The sequence below is a fragment of the Balearica regulorum genome, chromosome 6, assembly GCF_011004875.1.
Source record: "Balearica regulorum gibbericeps isolate bBalReg1 chromosome 6, bBalReg1.pri, whole genome shotgun sequence".
Taxonomy (NCBI): Eukaryota; Metazoa; Chordata; class Aves; order Gruiformes; family Gruidae; genus Balearica; species Balearica regulorum.
Window position 1 is genome coordinate 22,960,475 of NC_046189.1, and position 21,776 is coordinate 22,982,250.

General features: G+C 40.4%; 1 protein-coding gene across 8 annotated transcripts in view; it reads left to right on the forward strand.

Annotated features, from left to right (window-relative positions):
* Nucleotides 1-8,326: 8,326 nt before the first annotated feature.
* COBLL1 (cordon-bleu WH2 repeat protein like 1) overlaps nucleotides 8,327-21,776 on the forward strand; it is an 86,759-nt gene continuing 73,309 nt past the window's right edge. For 2 of the 8 annotated variants that reach the window (XM_075756799.1, XM_075756805.1), the window contains exon 1: nucleotides 8,327-8,456. Coding sequence is in view for 3 of the 8 variants with exons in the window: in XM_075756795.1 (XP_075612910.1) it covers nucleotides 8,779-8,852 (74 nt within the window). In the remaining 5 variants the exon portion in view is untranslated. The other 6 variants (XM_075756795.1, XM_075756797.1, XM_075756802.1 and 3 more) reach the window with 5 other exon arrangements.

The window sequence follows — 21,776 nt, forward strand, 5'->3', positions numbered from 1 at the left end:
TAAAGTCAGACCTCCAAATATATCTAAAGAACCTCAGAACATAAGAATGGCCTCTGTATGTCAGACTGAATGTCTTATCTAGCCTGGTATCCTGTCTCAGACAATGTCAAAAAATGGATGTTGAGGGAACACTCTAAATGAAGAGAAAGCATGTATACTTCCACAAATATTCCTATTATCAAGCAATCTGTGGTTCAGGAACTTCCTGAGCTAGAAATGGTACTTTGTATTTAATAACTCTTGATGGATTTCTTTTCCATTAACTTGCCTGGTCTTCTCCAGGAAGAGATAGAGGAGATAAAACTGGTGCTGTTTTCATTTTCTAACCTTTATTTCTGGGAAGAAGATTGGCCCCACTCCACAAAGTCAGAAATAGCTGTAGTGTTATAGTAGCTGAGTGGCCTTTGGCTCCAGTGTGGAATGATGATGGTGATTTCACATCTCCTGGCATAAATGTGTGACGCAGGAGCTACACATTGGTCATGGAGTGGGACTGACCAATGCATTCCAAATCTTTTAGCTGTATTTAGTTGAGTTTTTCTCTTCAAAGTAAAAGGTTAAAAATACTTTTAACGAGCTACTTAAAAGTTGAATCTTCAAATCTTTTAATTGTGCAATTGTGCTGCTATGCATAAAACATTGCACAGTCTTCTAAATCTGGTCCCATGCCCAAGTCAAACTGGTAGAGCTAAGGGCATTTCTGTTTGCTGGTTCTATATGGAGCATTTAAAGCTCTAGCCTAGCTTGTTTATTTTTTTACTTTGTTTTTGATGAAAGTATCTGGACAATTTCATGCAACCTTTGTCTCTGATTAGTACACAGTACTTAACTAGAGTGAATTAATAGATAATGTATAGTATTATGAAATTATGTGAGAATTCAAAGTATTGCTATATTTGATTTTATGCTATAGTAAACCAAACCAAACTAGATTGTTAAGCCTTTTTTTCCCTCCTGACTGTGTCAAGGTACTAATGAAACTTTCCAAGCTGGGCCGTACTCAGTGGATAGTAAGCAGTGACTTTAGTATAGCAGTTTGGAGGGAAGAAAGAATGAAATAACAGCAGCTCTGATGCCAGGAAGAGTGCTTCCATGGTGTATGAACACAATCCCTCAATTAAAAAAAAATGGGAAAACTAGTGCTAGAAAATGTTCCATACATTTCTTAAATAAAATTAAACTTAGGTAAAACTTAACTACTTAAATTAGGAGCGTTTCAAGATGCTGAATATATACACTGTGGTTTGATAAATCAATAGCAAATAGGTATGCATACAAGTTCTGGTTTTATACAACACACACAAAGGCTAGGCGGTTTTCTCAGTCTGTGTTGCCACGGGCTTACTGTTATGTCCAAGACTACTTTGCTGCTTAATTACCATTTTCTGTTCACAGGGCAGATACAGTGATATATATACTGGCACTTACATACCAGAGAATATACTTGTGCTACCCTTTGAACTATCCTGCCCTGTGTTTGGCTGTTAAGCGTAGCCAAAGACATAAAGAATTAAGCTTCTACATTCTCCAGGAAGCCTGGCTCTGAAAATGAATTGTTAGCCCCACACAGCTGCTAGTTTCAAACTGTGTTAGACATGTCTGCACAAGCTGTGTTGACTACACATAAATGCTCACTAACAAGGTAATTCTGTAAGGAGACACTGGTGAACTGCAGAAAAGAAACACAGTCAACGCTGGGCTTTCAAATGACTTGAAATTATTTATGCAAACTCTCAAACTCAGAACAGAAAGAATTTTTAGCTGAAGACCTCAAAGACTTTCTGCAACCGATGTTTCATCTCCCCCTGGTGAAGCAAATACTAGACAAAGCCACATTCAGCTGTAATACACAGCCCTGAGTTCCCATCTGTGTTCATTCTTGCTTGAATCATAGCGATAAGTGATGTACTTGGAAAATATATTTGAAAAGGTTGTGGGAATTCTCACAGTTGGTAAACTCAGGCAGGTACTCTGACTAAAACCTTTACATAAGTATCTGTTCATGGCTTTTACTCAAACATCTATTGGAAAAAAAAAATCCAGCTTTCTAAAAGCTTAGAGCACTAATAATTTCTGCATCTATGAAGCGTCATATGTGCCTACAGTGTGAGTTAAATGGAACTTGTTGCAGTGTGGTATTCTTGAAACTGCAACCGTTTGAAGGAGGGATGAGCCTTTTTTTTTTGACAAATAGATTTCTTCAGGCCCCTAGAATTCATGGTATGCACCTATGTGACCAGAATTATCTTGGATCTGTCTGTGCTGAACATGTCAGTACCACCTTATGTTTAAAATAGATGAGATAAATACTTTTCTTTGGAGCTCTGTTGGGGGGTCCATTCCAGCATTCCCTAAGCATATTCCCTAAAGCATACCTGAATAAGCACACTGCACGCGGAGCAGCATCTCTTCTCTTGTTAGCGTTCCAGAGAAGGAGTGCCTCTTCCCTCTCTCCTCCCCATTTATTCAGTTGTCTACTCAGAGCATGCATTTCAGGACATCCGAGTTAAGTATTTAACTCCCTCTCCATGTTTCAAAAGCATCTTAACGTATGGCACTAGATTCCACGTAAATCTATGTAGTGCCTCAGAGGATGTCCAGACGGAAAGCATGAGTCCTGTAAAGTTACCCAGGCTAGTTCTGAATGAGCTCGTTGAAGTACCAAGAGAGACAAACATAGCATAAAGCTTCTCCTGGGCTAATACATCTTGCTTTCATGATACCATACAACTATAGCAATATAACTTTCAGGACCTGAGATAAGTCCTCTACTGATAGCCTAGCAATTGCTACATTTTCTGTATCTATGTTGAAGAAATTCCCAAATCTGTTTTGGATCAAAGTGTATTTTTCTAGTAGAAAAAGGGGATTATGTTTCTTGTAGTGTTATTTTATGATACAATAAGACATAAGCTAATGCATTACTAATCACTTTAACAAATATTGTGAATATATTTTTTTTCCCGAAGGTGTTTTTCTTCATAAATATTTTTTAGTGTTTAGACATTACAGTGTTAAAGATTTTTGCACAACATACTTTCCTAGTTACATATGAACATTCATATTTTTTAAATTTAGTGCATGATAGCAATTTAGTGAACTTGTAGTTTCTTCTAAACTCTAGGTAAAGATTAACATTTAAACTCACTCTTATCTATCCTTCATTGCAACTATTGTGGTTAACATGATTTGAAAGCATTAGACAAACCTGTTTTAAAAAATAATTCACATTGCAACAGAATACTTCGGGGCATATGTGTGTTTCTATATCTTAAATCACTCACTACTCCGCATCATCTGAAGCTTTCTAATATTACTCAAGCGTAAAGTTATTCCACACAAATACCTCACTAATTGTTATTTAATGCATTCCCAAAAATACTGTTCAACAAGCAAAACTTACAAATCATGACATGTAATGTGGTAAAACATTCACCTTGATGATCCAAAGGCAAAAAAACCCTACTAGCAGAGTAAAAACATAATAGCAGCAATGCGAATGCATCATAGTATTATACTAATCTTAAATATGACCCAAAAGGACAATGTATCTCTAAAAAAGTAAGTGCCTGTAATGTATACATTAGGAGCAAAACATATTTGGGACAGTATTAATGAAAGAAAAAAATACTTGGATCTGACCCTGCATTTACTATTATGTGTAGTAGCAACTACTACAAAACATTACTTAGTCCTATATCTGACATTATATGAGGTACCTTTTTGTAGTCATCTTTGTAGTTCATCTATCAGGCCAAAGCATTAAACAGACAACTGCATTGCTTACAATTTAGATTAACATGATCTGTCCCCTTCTCAGGGTGAAACCTGTCTCTGTGTAGATGGCCAGCATAGATATGACCTACATATAAATTACTAAAATATAACATTAAACACAAAGACTAAATGGTGCTATCTGTGTAATTCTGTTTCGGTTAGCAGAGTCTGTGATGCTTTAGTTACTGTAATGGGACTCCGTTGCAAAGCAGTACAGCCATACAAATCCAGCTGTAGGGTAATTTGAATACTACTTTGGGTCACATAGATAGGACAGTTCTAACTTGAACTATTTTCTAGTTTTTCCTTGTGTAAGAGGAGATAAACCATGCTTTTATATATTCCACTGCACTTCGACAATCATCTAGGCCAAATGGCCAGGCAGTTGGACTAGATGATCCTTGTAGGTCCCTCCCAACTATCCTATCCTATCCTATCCTTTTCTATTCTAAATTTTTTAAAAAAAACAAACCAAAACCATAAACTGCATATAAATTCATCAGCATGTGGCATAGAAAAATCTTTATGCTTAGATGTTTACCGAATCCATGTATCAGTGCCCTACTTCGTAAATCTGTGATGTAAATTTTGAGCCTACTCATTTTAAACCCAGTTTTATAATTTTCCGTGTACTTAAAAATATAGGATCCACTCAGGCAGATGTCTTTTATTATTGTCATCCAATTTCCTTTAAGATCATCCACTGATGAAAGTAGAGAATACAACTAGTTGTGATATAAAGTAGTGCTATCCCAGTTGTGCTGTTAACTAGCTGTGACTTTAGCAAATTGCATAATCTCCAGGCATTGAGGTTATTTAACATGAGAAATAGAAGTAATAATTTTAAATTCTTTATGGTAGTAATATTTTACTATTTAGAAATGTTCCCTGAGCTCCTTAGAAAAAAGATGTTTACAAAATGCTTACTATTCCTCTTGTGTTTTTATAGATGAGATGTGCACAGTGTTCTTCAATTAAGCGCAGAGTTTAGATAGGCACAAAAACCTGTCTCTGTGCCTACAGCAATACTTTCAGTGGCTATATGCATGTGTGTGCATGCTTCCCAAAACCTCACCCACATGCTGGAATGCAAACACAGAGAAGGCAACTGTTCAACAGGATGCAATGTAAGCTGATTGCCTGCTCTGTTCAAAAAAATTACATACGGATTTAGTTTTCACTTAGACAAAAGCTAAAGTCATATAATAATTCCTTGCTTTATCTTCATACTGGAAGGGTAAAAAACTGATTTTTATCATGTCTGCTCTAATGGCAGAATAAAACAGCTCAGCTTTCAAATATATTTTATTTACGCATCATAAAATTAATTTAAGAAGGAAAATACCCTTCAATTCCATATTCTATTTCACACCTACTTTGCACAATATTCAAAACAACTACTGTGTGATACGGTACAATTTTCTACATACAAAACTACATTAAGAGATTAGTCAGGTTACATCCTTAAATCACGAAATGCCATGCTGTTATATATAATAAATTAAAAAAGAAAGACCTTGTAGACAGACCTTTAACAGTGAAAAATACTGTAAGACTCCTGTGGTCTGTTTAACACTTCTAATAGCTTTCACCACGGGCAATAATGGGCATATGTGTTTGAAAATCATACGGTCCATTACATTTCTGCAGCATCTTTTATCCCAAAATACTTGTATTCCACATTTCTGGCAACCTCTTGGATGGAGGAGAGCAACCACCAGCACTATTCTACCATGTAGGTGGAGGCATGGAGATTTTCCCAATGCCATCTAGGACAACTCCTGACTGTTATGAAAAATGCCATGGGATATTACTGCTTTTTCAGAACAGGCAGTACTTTGTTTTTAGTAATTTAATTTCTATGAAAACCCCATACTTAGTAAGCTGCCTGGAACTCCATGTCTACCTAAGATAGAGGTTCTCCTTCAAATAGCAGTTGGAATTAGCAGTTCTCACTACAACCATAACTTGAAGGTTATGCTAACTGTAATCAGAACTGGGTATTAATCTGCAAACATTTATCCTGAATATACAATGGCACCAAGTACATTCCCTGAGTGCAGTGGGCGGCAGCTTGTCCCAAGGATTAATGCCTCCAGCTAAATGACCTCAAAGCATAGACAAAGGATGACATTATTGTAACTGTGCAATTAATAACCTGCACTTCATTAACTGCTACAATGATATCTTCACAGATCAGCTTGAAAAAGCTAGGGAACTTTTCTTTAAATGTTCTTTCTTTCCACTATTGAATAGGAGAAAGAATAGTGTATTAATAGCTCATTTGGGCAGCCTTTTTACCCTTGCAGCCTTCTGTTTATTGTGTATGAGAGTTACATTTGCTTTATATGAGCAACATTTTGAGTTCAGGACAAAGTTGTGAACTTTTTAAAAATAGAAAAATAAAAAAAGAGAGTTGGACTGTCAACTTCTTAGGAAACTCGGACACAGAACTGATTTTCTGTTGTTAAAAAACAAAGTGCCATAGCAGTCTAGAATTTGTTTTTGAAAACTGGGATCCCTAGGACAAATGGTATCTCCAGTATGTCATAAACCCCGCTATTTTAAGCCTAGTCATCATAAAAGTGTCACTGCAGAACATGGCCTGCAGGCACTCAAGTTTAAAGGCGACAGTGTTTCTAGTGATCAGCATTTCAGGTGTGTTCAGTTAACAACCCGGATTTGAATAAGAGAAGTCGTAGTGTAAGAAGATAAACATAACCTCTCCCCTCTTGAGTGAGATTGGCGTCATTCAGTGAACTGGGGTTTTTTTTTAGATAATTCCCCAGTCTCTATTGGAAATTGCCACCACTAAAAATTTTTTAGGTTATTTCCCTGATGTCACTTTTCTCCCTGGCATCGCTGAGTTTTTATTATTAGCCCATGTGAGCTATTCAGTGGATTGCAATCTTCATGGCATTAGTACTTGCCAAAAGAATTAGTCTATAGCATATAGTGATTTTCAAATGAGATCTTAAAGAGAATGGCACATTACCTTATCTGTTGGTCGTCCAGCAAAGTTTATTAGAAGGGATGATAACATCGCACCAACTTATGTAATTATTCTAACTAATATACAGTCAGTTACGATGGTCTTCAGTTGAAACAGCACTGTAGTGCTGAATCATCTCACACTTCTGCAACATGGGCGTTTCGTTACCTTTTAGAAGATGAAGTCACTTAATGGTTTTGCCCAGGAAGTAGCGGGTTGGAAACATGAAGTTCTTTTGTACATAAACTGAGGCTAAGGTCTGAATGCAGAAAATTACCCTGCCCTTACTGCAGGAACAGTCAACATACAAAGGAATTATTTGTCAACCTTCATCCTAAACTAGGAAGTAGCCAAGCAACTCAAGGACTGTGAGAAAAGAAAGTGCACTCTCAAAAGAGAAAAAGGCTCAGAAGGTCTTCAGTGGGATTGTTCTTGAGATTCTTCGTATTGATCAATTTGTTGAACACTGTCTCTTTGAAAACCAGACCATGGAAAATCCATCTGACTTATCTGTCATTAATTTTTTTGGTTTAAGAAACGTACACAGATTAATGGGGTGTGCCTGATAATGGCATGTGGTTATTCAGGGTGTGAACAACCTCTAGGGTCGGTCAAAATAGGCAGCTTCAGGGTTACTGAAGGTCTGTTGAAGAAGCAGAAAATAAAAGCAGTAGAAAATCTTTATTGAAGAAGCACAGTACAAATATGAAGGGCATACATGGAGAAGCAAAATATTATTAAAGTACAATATCTATTATTATACTATATACAGTATTATACTAGACAATGTATTATGAATAATATTAAAATAGAATGGTCAGTTACAATTTTTCGCAGATGTGTAATCTTAGAACTAGTCAGAAAAAGAACTTTAATACTAGAATGCAACGTTGTACTTTTACTCTATGGGAAAAAAATAGTATAAATGCTTTGTCATTGGCTATTTTTCAAGTTGTGTTAAACGCTGGCCAAAATATTACCTGCATAAAGAGTTGTAGTGTACTGTGCAATATCATCTGATCAGACGGCACAGCTGGGAAGGTGCTCTGTGCTGACACGACTAAGTTCCACTACTGCCAGATCTACTCACTAGAACTGCAAAGGAACAACTTGGCACACAGAAAAGACTGAAGTGCCGTCATGCTCAAAGAGCAAAGTGAAGATGTAGCTGAAACTACTCAATACCGGTAGTTAGTTACCCGTGACACGGGTAGATCACGCAGTGCTTCAGCCGCGCAGCCGGCTCGGCGGCCCCGGGCACCCGCGGGTCGCGCCGCTGCCCCCGGGGCCGAGGGGTGCGGGGGACAACTGCGAGGAAACTCCAACGCACGGACCCGGGACAAGCCCCCGGCGCGTTCGACAAGGGGCATAGGGCGGCCTGGCTTTGATCGCCCCGCAGGGCAGTTTGCCCGAGGGCGCTGGATCCCACCGCGGGGTCTGACCGCCGGCCCGGCCCCGGGCTCCTCGCCTGGTTCTCTACACCTGTAGGGATTTCGCCCCGCGCCCTGGTGGCTGGAATGGGGAAGGGCTGAGCCCGAGCCGGCCGCTGGGACATTTTGATCGGCAGAGGAAAATTCCAGCCGAGAGGAGCGGCCCTGCCCCCGCTGGCCGTTGACAGCCCAGGGCCGGAGCCCAGCGGAGTCCCCGCACCGGCCGGGGGTCGGGCCGCCGCTGGAGGGAGAGCCGGGTGTGTGGAGGCGGGCGGGCAGCGAGCGAAAGAGGGAGGGAGGAGCTGGGACGGGAACAGGGAGTCTCTGTTTCTCCGCGGGTGCTGGAGCCGGGAAGGTTCCGCGTTTCAAGTTTCTGGCTGCGAAGGTTGTTTTTTTGGTTTTTTGGATTTTTTTTTTTAATTTTTTTTGCGCTTGTGGTTTGTTTTTTTTTTTACCCTCCACCCAAAGTGTGGTTCAGCGAGTGGCTGCCCCGGCACAGGGAGCCCAGCGGAGTCGTGTCCGTGGCCGCGGCCACCGCCCGGGCAAGGCGCCCCATAGCCGCGCTGTAAACAGCGGGGAATGCCTGGGCTCGGGGGGGAGGCGGTGCTGGGGGCGGCAGAGCGGGGCCGTCTTCCTCAGCCCGCCCCGAGCAGGTGAGGCGGGGAGCCGAGGCGCTGTGCGGGCGGATCCCAGCGGCTGCGCCCGCCCTGCCCCGAGAGCCGACCTGCGCTCACCCAGCCGCCGGCATGGACGGCCGCGCTCAGCAGGCGGCCGCCCCGCCGCCCTCAGGGTAAGCACGGCTCACCGCACGGGTGGGAAGCCCAGGCGCCCCCCGGCTCCAGCGGAGCAGCTAGCGGGGAGCTGCGGTCACGCCGGGCCGTGTGTGAGGCCGCGTGAGGTGCGAGGGGTCAGCTCGGGGCGGGGAGGCAGGCGCTGTACGCGTCCGGCTGTGAGGTGCGGTGTTGGGGAGGCAACCAGGGCCGAGAGGCGGCTGCCCAGCGCCGGGGGGCGACCGAGTGTGCCCCTTCCCCCGGCTGCGGCAGTGGAGGCAGCGAGGCGGAAGCTGCGCGCGGGGCCGCAGCGCCTCGGCCGAGCCGGGAGCGGGGAGGCGGAGGCAGATGGAGCAGCGCGACCGTTAAACGGCTGCTGAGGCGGCGGGACCAGGCGGGCGGAGCGCTATGCCCCGCACCTCGACGGCATCTCGGCTGGTTCCCCGGGCTGGCCGCGGGCTCTCCGGCCGGACAAGCCCGTCTGGCCCTCCGGTCGCCGGCGCCCTCCTCGGCGGTGCCTGGCTGAGCAACGGCGTGCGTGTGCGGGCTGTACCGCCAGCCCTCACCCCTCGCCGGCGGCGTTTCCGCGGGGACGAGCCGTAACCTGCCTGCCGGCGTCGCCGGCCGGGTGCCTCTGCCGGGCTGCAGTATTGCCAGAAGCCGCTAGTGCAATACCTGTAGGGGAGCGCTGCATTGTCGCGATCGGCTCCTCTAGGAAATCTCTGAAACTCAAACTTTACCGGTCTGACCATCTGTAAGGTGTGTGTGTGTGTGTGCCAACTTTCAGTTCTCTGTGTAAAAGTAGTGGTAGCAGTGCGGGAGAGCTGGGCTTCTCAGTGCTTTGCTAACTGCCCACGTTGGAAGAGAAAAAAAATAAACAAGCAGCATCTGTTGGGAGAAGTACAAGAGTTTGTTTGTTTTTAAATGTTAGGCTCCTCTGAGCAATTGCTTATAACCTGTCAGAAAATGTAACTTTAAAGGATGTATTTTTAAATCTAAGCAAAACTACCCCAGTTACAGCTCAGGAGGAGGAGGATTTCCCATTAAGTAGTCAGGTATGTTTGAAGAAAATTAATTCACTCAATAACTTCAGTAGAAACTTGAGGGATTCAAAATACTGAGAGGAGTGCTGGAGTTGTCTGTAAATAGAAGGGTAAAATACATGGTGAGTGTATTTTTTAACACCAAGACTTTCTTGAAACTTTCCTATCATATGCAAAAATGGATGCACTGGATTTCTGACCAAGTGAATACAAGATAAACAGTTGCAGTTGGTGGTAACTTGTAGCGTTTGCAGTAGCAATCAGATCAGTTTGAAGTCATGGCTGTAGTGAGTATGGAAGACTCAGAGGAGGGGTGTTCATTCACGTAGGGCCTGGTGGCAATTCCACATTTATGTATGGCCATTGAGAAATGAAGTTTGTATCATTAACTGATGTAGAAGGTATAGGTACAGTATAGATAATTACTGCATTTTTAAGACTTTGGGTTTGTAAGCACAGTTGAAAGGACTGAACGTGTGATAATAGAGCATGATACCAGGTTAGGACATGACTAAACCAGTATGGCTTGAAGGTCCTCGGTTTTACTTGTGGACAGGAACATGAAAACAAGCAAAAGGCACAATTAAAATGTTGATTGTTCTGACAGCTTCTCTGGGCCTGTTGTCTACCATAAAGCTGTTGGTTATACTGAATTTTGGCTGCTGCTTGACTTCTCTAAGTCAGGAAAAGTAGTCTGCTCCCTTAATGTGACTTCAAGCATCTGCCAGCATTCACATCTCAGTTTTGAAAAACGTGTAGCTAACAGCAGTGCTTGTTTGCATTAGCCCTGCAGATATGTTTTCAGGCCTTTTATCAGCTTTCCCATATAATTTGGTACTTAGGAAAGCAATGTACCATTCCTTTCTTGTTACAACAAGACTTCTTTATTGGCAGTCTTAATTATTTCCTGAAGATGGTCTCATTTGCTCATCCGAATGCTGGATTTGAGGAAAAAATCTGGATATACCAGCAAAACTGGCAACTCCCAGTTTACTGAAAACGATCCACAGATATGTTTTTGAATAGTAAGCAGTACTGCAGTTCTCTCTCTGAGATGATAGGAAAAATTGTGCAATCTGGGAAGAATTTCAGTTGAAATAGCAATTTTCTTTAAATGAATTACCAAATGATATGATGCTGCAATATAGCTCTTCTTAACATTCTCCACCTGGCTAGACAGGTTGTTAATCTGCCGCTGAAAACTGTTTACCAGTGGATGTGTTCTTAAATCACTCTTTGAAGTTATATGGTGTAATTACGGACAACTCTTCACAGCTTAGAGTCCACTTACGCTAACTGCCAGGAAGGCTAGAGGGGTTGAAGGTGTTTTGTGAGTTTTCAAGCATTGATGTTTATTTAGCCTTGGAACTCCTATATAGCTTAATCATCGGTGGCTTTTCAATGTAGAATTTTGTTATCAGTTCTATAGGGACAAGCTTTGGGAAAGGATCCTGTAATTATATCCTGGAAGACAAATTTTTTGCATGCAGGATTATGCTTTCCTATTGAAAAATTGTTTATTAAAACCAATTGTGGATAAAAATGTTTGCTTGAATTTGGGGAAAAATATGCCAGTGCTATTCTCACTGTACAATCACGGTAAATCAGTAAAGATTTTTTAAAAACAGCCTCTGCTGGAATCTTTTTAATATGGTGAATAGAAGGTGTGCCCAGTAACTGACTGGAATTTTTTGGAATATGGTGAATAGGAGGTGTGCCCAGTAACTGGCTGGACATGACACATAGTTTCTTCTGGTAGCAGAAGAAACTTGGCTGGACCTACTTTTAAGGCATTTTATAGTTCATCTATCTCACCTCGAGTCTGAGCGGCACTCATGACAGCATGCTCCTGTTCGTCACAGAGCTGAATTGGCTTTATGTATTGGCTGCGCTATGGGATGATAGGAAAATGTGTGTTTTAATACTTAAAAAAAAAAGTGTCTGTGGCTGGTATCCTGCCTCTTGAACACAGTTTTTCTACTCTTGCTGGATAGCAATCCTATACCTGGAGTATATCAATTTTTACATTAACAAGTAGGTTTCGCTAGTTGACGCAGGCTTTTACCGTGAAGAACTGTATTGTAAGTTAATATGCTGTTAAAATATTGGAGCAAATTTGGATTTTGGTAAACACAAGATCGATTTCCTTTGAAACATTAGAGTGCACATTGAGGTCCACCTTTAATTAAATTCTAATCAATTTCTGATAATTTTACATTATTTCATTTGTTCCCTGAAATCATATTTAAAGCTATGTGCTTACTTTTAAAATAACAGCTTCTGACCTGCTTTACCTAGGCAAACCCCCTTTGTTTTGTCATTTTCTTTTTGTGTGTCCAATGAAAACATGGCTAGGAGTTTTACAGCTGCTCTCTAGGGGCTGAAGGTAGGGGTGGTTGTATGGGCAGGGGGGCAGAGCCAAACTGAGCTTTGGTTAGCTTACTGCCAGAAACACTCCTCACGTATGTCTTCATGTTCCTGTTCCCTGGTTGCTTGGCCTAGTGAATAGATTTGAAAAGTTTAATAAGAAGAATAGGAGAGAAGTCTTTTTCCCATGGTTAGGGCTGTCTGAGGAAGTGAGAGATCTTTTCAGAAAGAACAAGAAATGTAGTTTTCTTCTTGTATGTGTAACCATTGAGTTTTTATCAAATCATTTCAATCGGATTACGGATCTCTGGAGACATCAGCTGTGGCTTGGTGTTGAGAAGTATTTGGCATCAAGCTTAGAATACTGATTTGACCTCTCTTTCACATTGTCAATTGAGTCAGTTCACAGCATAGCCACAGGTTTGTTCAAGTATAAATGAACGTCCTCCCTGTTGTGGGGTGGGACAGAAAGTGTAGCAATAGCTTCAAACCAAGCATTCGATCACCAAGCCACAGCAGCAGATTGGGGGTGGGGTGTTGTCTGAATTTGCTGTTTGGTGAAATTTAGGTCAGAGCCAAAACTACATTTTTATCTTGCAATGAAATACACATACTTACAAATACATGCCAGACCTTTTATGCTTGTGCTACTAAATGGTAGCATTATCTAGGATCAGAAGTTAGGCTGGCATGGGTCTACAAGTAGTCCAATCTTAGATGTGCCTTATCTCTTAGACTAAGGACTTCAAGATGAATAGTTAACTCTTTTTTAAATTTTTTTTCTCACCCCCATGACCCTGATGAAGATCAGCTAATTGAGCAATAACAAAATGGAAAGAACTTGGAGAATTTGTGACCACAGAGTTTGCTGGCTGTTTGAAATGGGGAGTTAGCTGCTTTATGGGTGGATCCCCATCAGGAGCCACTTGAATGCTAATCATTCCAGGAGGTAATATGCCAGCAGAGTTCTGAACATACATGTAATACTTCTTGAGGTGATTATGTTGTTCTTTTTAATGTACCTGCCTTAATCAAGGCAATGTCAAATAGTTGCATGACACGCTGGTGCCATGAACTGAATGTTGTATTTAAAAGCTGGTTTGATTACTCAAACTGCCAAGTCTGAAGTCATAGCTGGGTGCCTATCGAATAGTCAGTGGTCATGTTCACTGTTGGAGTGTGTTGCTGTGGGAATGAGATCAAGGAAACATTAAGGGGTTGAGGAATGTGGATACTAGGGTGAAAAAATGTGTGGGAGGGTAATACACAAATAGAAGAATCAGCAGAGTTATTTCAAAGCTTTGTCCAAGTTTGATGGTATCCTGTGAAAAGGAAAAGTGAGAGCTAGTCATTAGTGAGGTATCAAAAGCACGTGAGGGGAAAAAGTGCTTGAGACTGGAAGGTGAGTTTCAGTGTTATCTTAGGACAGGTTCTTTTCTTTTTATTGTTACTGGGTTTTTTGTTGGTGAACTTTGAAGGAGATTACAGTGTTTATCTAAACCTGAAGATCACTGTTGATGTTAAATAGGCACATCTGTGTTGGGTGGAAGAAGAAGAGAGCCCATTGTAGGGAACCAAAAGCTGAGACTCCAGAGGAGACTGAAGATTTTTACAGGATTCCTGTCATCTGACGGATAAATATTTTACAGTCACAAATAAATGGTTTCTCCTGCAATCTAGCAACATCTAAATAGGTCTCCCTTCATGAAGTCCAGTACTACTACTGACTTTCTTGAGTGTAGCTTGGAAGAAAGTTGCGAAGCGTGCAAGTTTTTTTCTAGCTCGACTGCTGCTGTTCCTAGCTGCTGCTGCTGTAGTTTTATGTGTACTGGGGAGCAGCAGATAGTTATTGGAGTTGTAACAATATTAGCAACTGCTCAACTAAATATTTTTTTTTCTCCTGGAAATTAACAAGTCAGTAAGATGAGTTGCTTTGTTAATGGAGTGGATAGAAGGAAAGTCAGGTGTTCTCTTTTATGGCTGCTTGCAAGTTAAAACAGATCTGGTTGTGCACTTTCTTTCCTTTTCACCTGGCTTTCACTTGCTTCCCCAAGAGCTGACCTGCTACTCTGGCTTAAGTTCACATAGCTGCCTGCTGTTTGAGAAAGAGTTGCTCTTTACTGTGAGTATTTGCTGTCACTATGTCCCGCTCTAAAGCTCAGAGAGTTGACGTCAGGGCATTAGAGGATGACAAGAAGCCGAGATGTTGGCTCCTGGACTCCTGTAGCGTTCTGTGGCCATGCACAGCATTAGCACAATGAAGAGGAAACTGACTGTGCAGTGTGTGACAATGGGGAGTTCAAGGGGGGAAACCAACCCCTGCTGTTTTGAGCTGTAACAAGCAATTAAAAACTTGAGGTTTCACCTGAATTCTCTCCTAAGGTAAGGTCCCACAATTAAAAATGCAACTCTTTGTATGAAACTAAACTTAAACGTTTACTGACTGGCGTTCCAGTAGATGCATTCTGACTTAAAATCTGCATGGTGATGGACTAGTGGATAAATGTGCGTTTTTTTCATAGTTTAAGAAGCATTTTTTTATGCATCAGAAGTAGAATACCATGGGAATCTTTACAGAATTGAGAGTTCCTGGATTTGTTTTTTATTTGCTAGGAGGTTATCCAGTTCAGAAGAGGCATGTACATTTGTATGTGTCTTTTGGTGGTTGTAAGTGATCAAAGTGCTGTAGGTGGTTAAAGGATGGATCCCTAATCTATCTATTAAATGTCTCCCTGGGGAGCTTGCATATGTGTCGACTGTGCTGCAAGGCTAGGGTTGTCAGGATTGCTATTTTCAGTTAAAGAAAATAGAGCACATGACTATTTTTAGCTAGGCATAAGCTTTCTTCTGTGAGAAAGCATTGGTTTTGTTGGAAGCTTTAGTTCTACAGAGGTTTTCATTGAAGAAATAGCTTCCAAGCTGTACTTTCTTAGCTGTACTTTAAAAGTCCTTTCTGAACACTTTGAATTTTATTTCTGTTCTGGATATATAACTACTTGGTTTGGAAAACATAGATCAATCTTATTTACAAACAGACAATCAAACAAACCTACCACCCTCTTCCCCAAACAATGCAAATAATTGCTGTATGCTAAACACAAAATGTTGTGAGCTTGACATTTTCTCAGATACCAACAATGGTACAGTTTTTGGGTTTTGCCCTAAAGCTGTCCTGCAAAGTGATACCATCTTAATTAAAAAAAACCCAACAACCCTACCACTGTATCACAAAATAACAGCATTAGAAACATGGGTATTTTTCTTTAACATCAAATCCCTTTTCAATTTAATATTCCTGAATATTGATTTATTGTTTTTAAAATATCATTCTTTTCATGGCCCTTGGTTTCCTGTTGGGAATTAATTTTCCCTTTTGGTGCTTTACCTGGCTTTCATGTCAGACCTTCAGATGTATTTTTGTCCAAAGACTAAGGCTCTGTACATGGGTTTTTAGCAGGTAACCTTTAAATGTTTTGCTATGGGAAAGGCATAAGCATCTCTTTCACTTGTCCCTATAACACAAACATATTATTGACAAAGTTGCCTGGAGGGACTGCTTTTTCTATAATTTTCATAAAATTAATTGGGTTTTTGTAATATGTTATATCGAATTTGACTCCCCCCCCCGCCCCCCCCAGTTTGACATGCTGGGAGCTTTGCTGAATAAAGTGAGTTAAAAAAGAATGTTCCAGTATATAGGACCATCAGTAGAGTAGCAGTGGAAACTTTGTGTTACTATTGCCCAGATACTTTTTATGTGTAGAAAGGTAATTAGAAAGGCAGTAGGGAAGAAGCGCATCAAGTTTGGGTTTTGCAATTTACTATTTTACCATGTGTTTAAGTATCATTGTATTGCTCTTGACCTTTGTAAATCCTAGGATAGTCCTTCTGTACTGTCAAACTAGACTGACAAAACAACTGGACATAATACTGCAGGTAAAAACTAATCTACTGAGGTATCTATTGTTTAACTGCTCTTGTCACAGCAATGTTGAAAGCATTTTTTACTTGGGAGGAACAATATTTGTCTCTGGATTTAGTAAAATACAATAGAGGAGCCAAAATGTCTGTTAGTAACAACGTTGAGAAAACAAGTGTTTACAACTCATCGTGCTAGGTTGTAACCCCTTCTGGCAAAAATGAAGTACGTCTTTATTCACTACTAGCTGTGGACTTAAAGGTTTTGTTCTCTTCATTAAAAATGCATGTTGTGCAGAATTAAATATGAAACCATGCTGGCTTTGAGAGCATAGAAACTATTTGCATGGATATATGTTTTTTTTAGTCCTTTAGTTTGTAAGACAAACAAGACTTTAGTTAGTTGATGAAGATTGTGTAGTAGGTGGAATTTCTGGAGGTGGAATTTCTGATGATTATCAGGAGTTTGTATAAAATCAGAAAATCAAGCTGTGACAGCAATCTGGGCTTTGACAAGTTTTTTTAAGTTTATTTAATTCAGAAACTCTAATTCCTCAAAAATCAGGTACTGCTATGTGTTGAAAGTTGTCCCTAGGTTCCCAGACTTTCATTTCTTAGGAGTTACTGCTTTCTCCATCTACTCTGTGAAGTCTCCAGACATAAACTTTTGTGTATCCTCTGATTCACGGTCTCTCTCTTCCCCTTGCCTGCAATTTTGATGCTCTCATTCCACCCACACTACAAAGTAGCCTCACTAATTCCATCCTTGGTGCCTGCCTTAGGCTATTTTTACCTCATTCAGTTTTTTCAAGTCCTCACTACTTGGAGAAAATTGTGTTTTGCTGAATCTTAAACTTCAATGGGCTATTGCTTCTTTTCTAAAAGTCTTTCTCATAGATCATGCTTACAAACTCTGAATAATCGTAACACTTTCTAGGGCACCTTAACCGTTGTGGTTTTAAACATTTGGAAGCTAAAGTGGTCTTTCCCCATGTGCTTTTATTGGTGGCAGATGCTCCTGAAGACAACACCTGGGTTTTGGGTGTTCAGAGTTTTTTTCTTCCTTTCGAGAGCAGGATAGGAGATTCCTTCCTCCTGTTACCTTAAACTGTTATACATTGTATGACCCTGTCCTTTAACTCTTTCATGGAGTCCTTCTGCTTTTAGCTTTTTGGATTCTGTTGTTGGTGCTTTTTTTTTTTTTTTTTTTTTTTTTTTTTAAATTTTGAGATTTAAAAAGAACCTGGCCCTTTGGCTTGGTCCTTCCATCTGTTATTTTTTTCCTGTGTCCCATTCTGCCTGTATCTGATTTCTCTTCCTCTGACTTCACCCTGAAACAATAGATTCTGCTCTTTCTAAATGTGGCTTTGTGTTTAAATATTATGTATCACATTTGTACTTACATGGGCATGGGGACCAATTTTGGTGCAGTGTACAAGGGGAAAAGACTTTCGGGGGCCCTTTGCTATGGCACTTTAAAGAGGGATCATTTGCTGTCTTTGCAGTTGCTGTTCTTGTCTGCTCATTTATCTATGGTTGAGGAATGCCTTAGACATCGCAGAGCTGAGATCTTAAGGCAGCAGTGATAGCTAGAGACATGAAATAGGATTTATTCTATTATTTTTCTCCTTTCAACTAAGTCAGAGTTTACTTATAACTTTGTTGGGCCAGTAGCAGTATTTTTCTTAATGTATTATATGCTCTCCTTCCTCAGAGTCAGATATGTTTAAGTTGATGTCTGCATGGTGGGTTATCAAGACATTTGTTGTAGAAATGAACTGATGCAACTGGATCAGATGTGTCTTTATTCCTTTAGCTCCTTAATGTTTTTCTTTTGTTTCTTTTTGGTTGGTTGTTTTTTGGGGGGGTGGGGAGAGGGGTCTGTTTTTCTTCCAAGTGATAGCTACAGGGATTAGAGGATTTTGAAATGTGGGTAACTTTTGGGTTTTGTTTTGATTGTTCTTCTGCAGTGTAGGGCACAGATCCATTCCCCCTGTAGGTATTGTTGTGGTAGTCCCAACACACCAGGCAAAGCTTGTTCACTTTTATAGAAAAGGAAGGTGAAAATCTAGAAGGCGTGGAAAACCAAAGCATTTTATAAGCACTCCTTCAGAGCTGATTATCAATAGTGAGGGGGGTAGGAGAGATTCTGAAGCAGCTTATTTTGGAAAAGTAATAAGGATCTGACATCATTGTCTGAACTGTTGGAATCTGTCTTATTTCTAAGCATCTTTCTTTGACTGTTCTCATATTTCCACTGCCCAAACATTCTTACAAACTTTCCAGTCTTCCTCCCAAAATACACTGCTGTAATGCCTCTTTATCCATAAATCTCAAATGAATAAAGGAGAAGGAAAGAAATGCAATGAATTGTAAATGTTAAATGAAACCTTAAAATATGCAGTGATTTATTTTAGAAAAAAATGGGATTTGGTGCTATGATAGTTGTAGAAATATTCAAACAAATCAAACTGGTCTTATTTTTTCTTTCTGATGGCATTCTTTAAGATACTGCTTATAGGCTTCTGTCTTTTTCCCCCCCCCCCCCCCCCCCCCTTCTTCTTCCTGCTTTTACTTACCAAAAAATTTTCCTGGATTCTGTAACTCCAGTATGTAAAACCCTGCCAGCTAATGGGTTTACAGGATATTTTCTTTTTTTTTAAAGACTGCTTGCCAGCACTTAATCCAGAATAGGTTTTTATGGTAGAATTGAGAATGTTTGGAAATAATGACACATAACGTAAGAGCTGAAATTCATCCTATACAATGCCACGCAGCATTTTTATACTGTAGATGGAGATTTTAAAAGTACTTGGTACCCTGACTGAGTGGTCTCATGGAAATATCTATATGATGTCAGTCAAAGCTCTGTGGAAGAGACAGATGTCTTGCATGCTGTCTTCACTAGAGAACAACTGGATTTTCCTTCATGTTTCCTGAATGAAATCTGTCTATACTCCGACAAGCTGATGCTGCCTAGTCCTGCTCCTGGTGCAGAGATCTGTAGTAGGAAATGAAGTGCCTGGTGAATTGTTTATTTTGTAAACAAATGTTTGTCAGAGCCACTTAGAAGAACTTTAGCAGCTTAAGACAGAAATACCCTTGCAAAATCCTACCCCGATTACTTGAGAAGTGTGCAGTTCATTTGCCAACAACATACACTCAGAAAGGAAAAATGTTTCAGTATGTAAAGAGTTCTTCTGCTACATGTAAACAAAAGCTCCAAGATTAGAAGTAATCATTTTACAAGTTTTTAACTTTCATTTAAAAATAAAATAGAAAACCAATGAGATCTGGAAAACTATCTACAGTTACTGGCCTTTCCCACATCCTGTCACATCATGTTTCACATCTCAGTCATACACTGAGAGCAAGTGTTTCCTTGAGTCAGTTTGTGGCATCATGTGAATAACTGCTGAACGTGGTAGAAAGATCTCCAGTCTGTTTGTAAAAGAGTATGTGATACTTTATCAAAGATAGGAAGGGATAGCTAAACATGGCTAGTATTTGTTGAAATTGTAAAAAATTCAGTCATAAAGCTCAACCCATTAAAAACTTTTGGCTTCTGACAGTAATATGAGATCCATCAGAAAACGTGAATCACATCCTCAAACTGACGTCACTGTACCAGCGTTAGGTACCATTGTGTTTATCTGTGGCTTTGATTAACAAATATTTTCAGTTAAAATATTTAAGTGGTGGAGAGAAAGAAGTGGTTTGGTGACTCTTTATGAGAGAGACTGATTCATTCAGAGATCTGGTGCTGGATATGGAGATTCACTCTTCTCCCCTTCCTTTGTTTTTTTGTTTTGGTTTTTTTGATAGTAGTTGAATTATTAACAGAGGTTGCATACCTATCTCCCTCACTTATGGACAATCTAGATGGAAGGAAGTTTCAGTGTCTTGTTCTGAACTGAGTAGGTTTGCTGCTGCTGTTGAGCTTGTGGAGTAAGTTTGTGGCTTCTTTATGCCCTTTTCTTCAGTTAGAAGTAGTCAGTGATAAGCTCTTTGTAATCATAAAAGTCTGAGGGAATTCCTCTTTTTAAGGTTAGGCAAGGCTTTTCCTGCTTTCGGCCCTCTTCCCTTGCCTGTATTCACCTTAGGATATTCTTTTAGTTTGGGGATGTTTTTGAAGTGTCAACTTTGAATTTCTGGATCCAAAGAGAGCCTTTCTGTTTTAAACTAGCAGCACTATGGTAGTGACTTCATATCCATGTAATAAAAATTCCAAAAATTCTGATTGTTTTTGTTTTGTGTCTGTCAAAAGAACAGCCGGATGGCCATGAGCCACAACTTGAATCGCTTGTCTGATACGAAGCCAGAGTTCTTTCCATGGATTTCCTCCTTTGGGTAGCATTCGAAACCTAACCCTTACTTATCGGGAGAGAGAAAATGTGGCTCTTGGGAGAGATCGATGGGGTTTAGGTTACTGGCACTTAGAGTTTTCCACAGTAGAGTGAGGGTGAACTTTTCAGTTTCACAGTTGAAGCTGAATTTTAGCGTTCTCTTGTTTGTGTCCTATCCTGCTTCTATCATCTCTCTAGATAGCTGCCCATGAACTTTTTTTCCCAGATTGATTGACTGTTCTGTTTTTCAACATGTTAACTTTAATTTTATGACAACATTCTGTGAAGCAGAATCTTCTACTGAGGTTAAGTTTGGGGAAATCAGGACAAATTTTGGAGAGATTTTAGCAAATGAACTATCTGCAGCTGGTCCCCAACCTAGCTCCTACCACTACAGACAAGCGTAGCAGCTCTGGTCTAGGTGATGTTCTGATCTACACGCCTTATCACTGAAGCTTCTATTGCTGTAGCTGCGTTGGTGGTAATTTTGCCTATCCTTCACCTCCACTGCCCACCCCACCCCAGGCCTTTTTTTGGCCAGTCTAGACAAATTCAGGGTTCTCGAGTGCTCTTGAATCAGGGTTATTAGTTTATGATTAAGAAGTTTGCCCTATATTGGTATTAGTAACTGCCTTTTTGTTTCCACTGACATTCTGCTGCCATGCTGCTTACCACTTGAAGATAAAGCGGTAAAAAATGTGGATGTCTTGTAGACATAACTAGCAAGACATTCCTTGGTTTATAAGTTTTCAGTGATTTCATATATTCAACAAGCAACTATTTCTTCTAAAACTGTTTTGAACAAGTGCAGTGCTTAATAGTTAAGCACTCTTGGTCTTTCTATTTCTAAAGCATGACAACATGTGAATGGCATGTTCATGAGTTACTGCATGGTTACAGTGTATGAGCATGGAAATCATTCCAAGTGCTATTTGGCTGGTTACTTTCATGGGTAGGAATGTGGAAAATACTGGATTTCTGACAGGATTCTGACTGTTGTGATAACACAGGATACAGAATTATTCAACACTTAAAATAATCTGAGAGGTGTCTAATAAAAATTTTGTATACATATATTCTTTTAGGCATTTTACAGAGATTCTTTGTTATATGCAAGGAGAACTTGCAGAGAT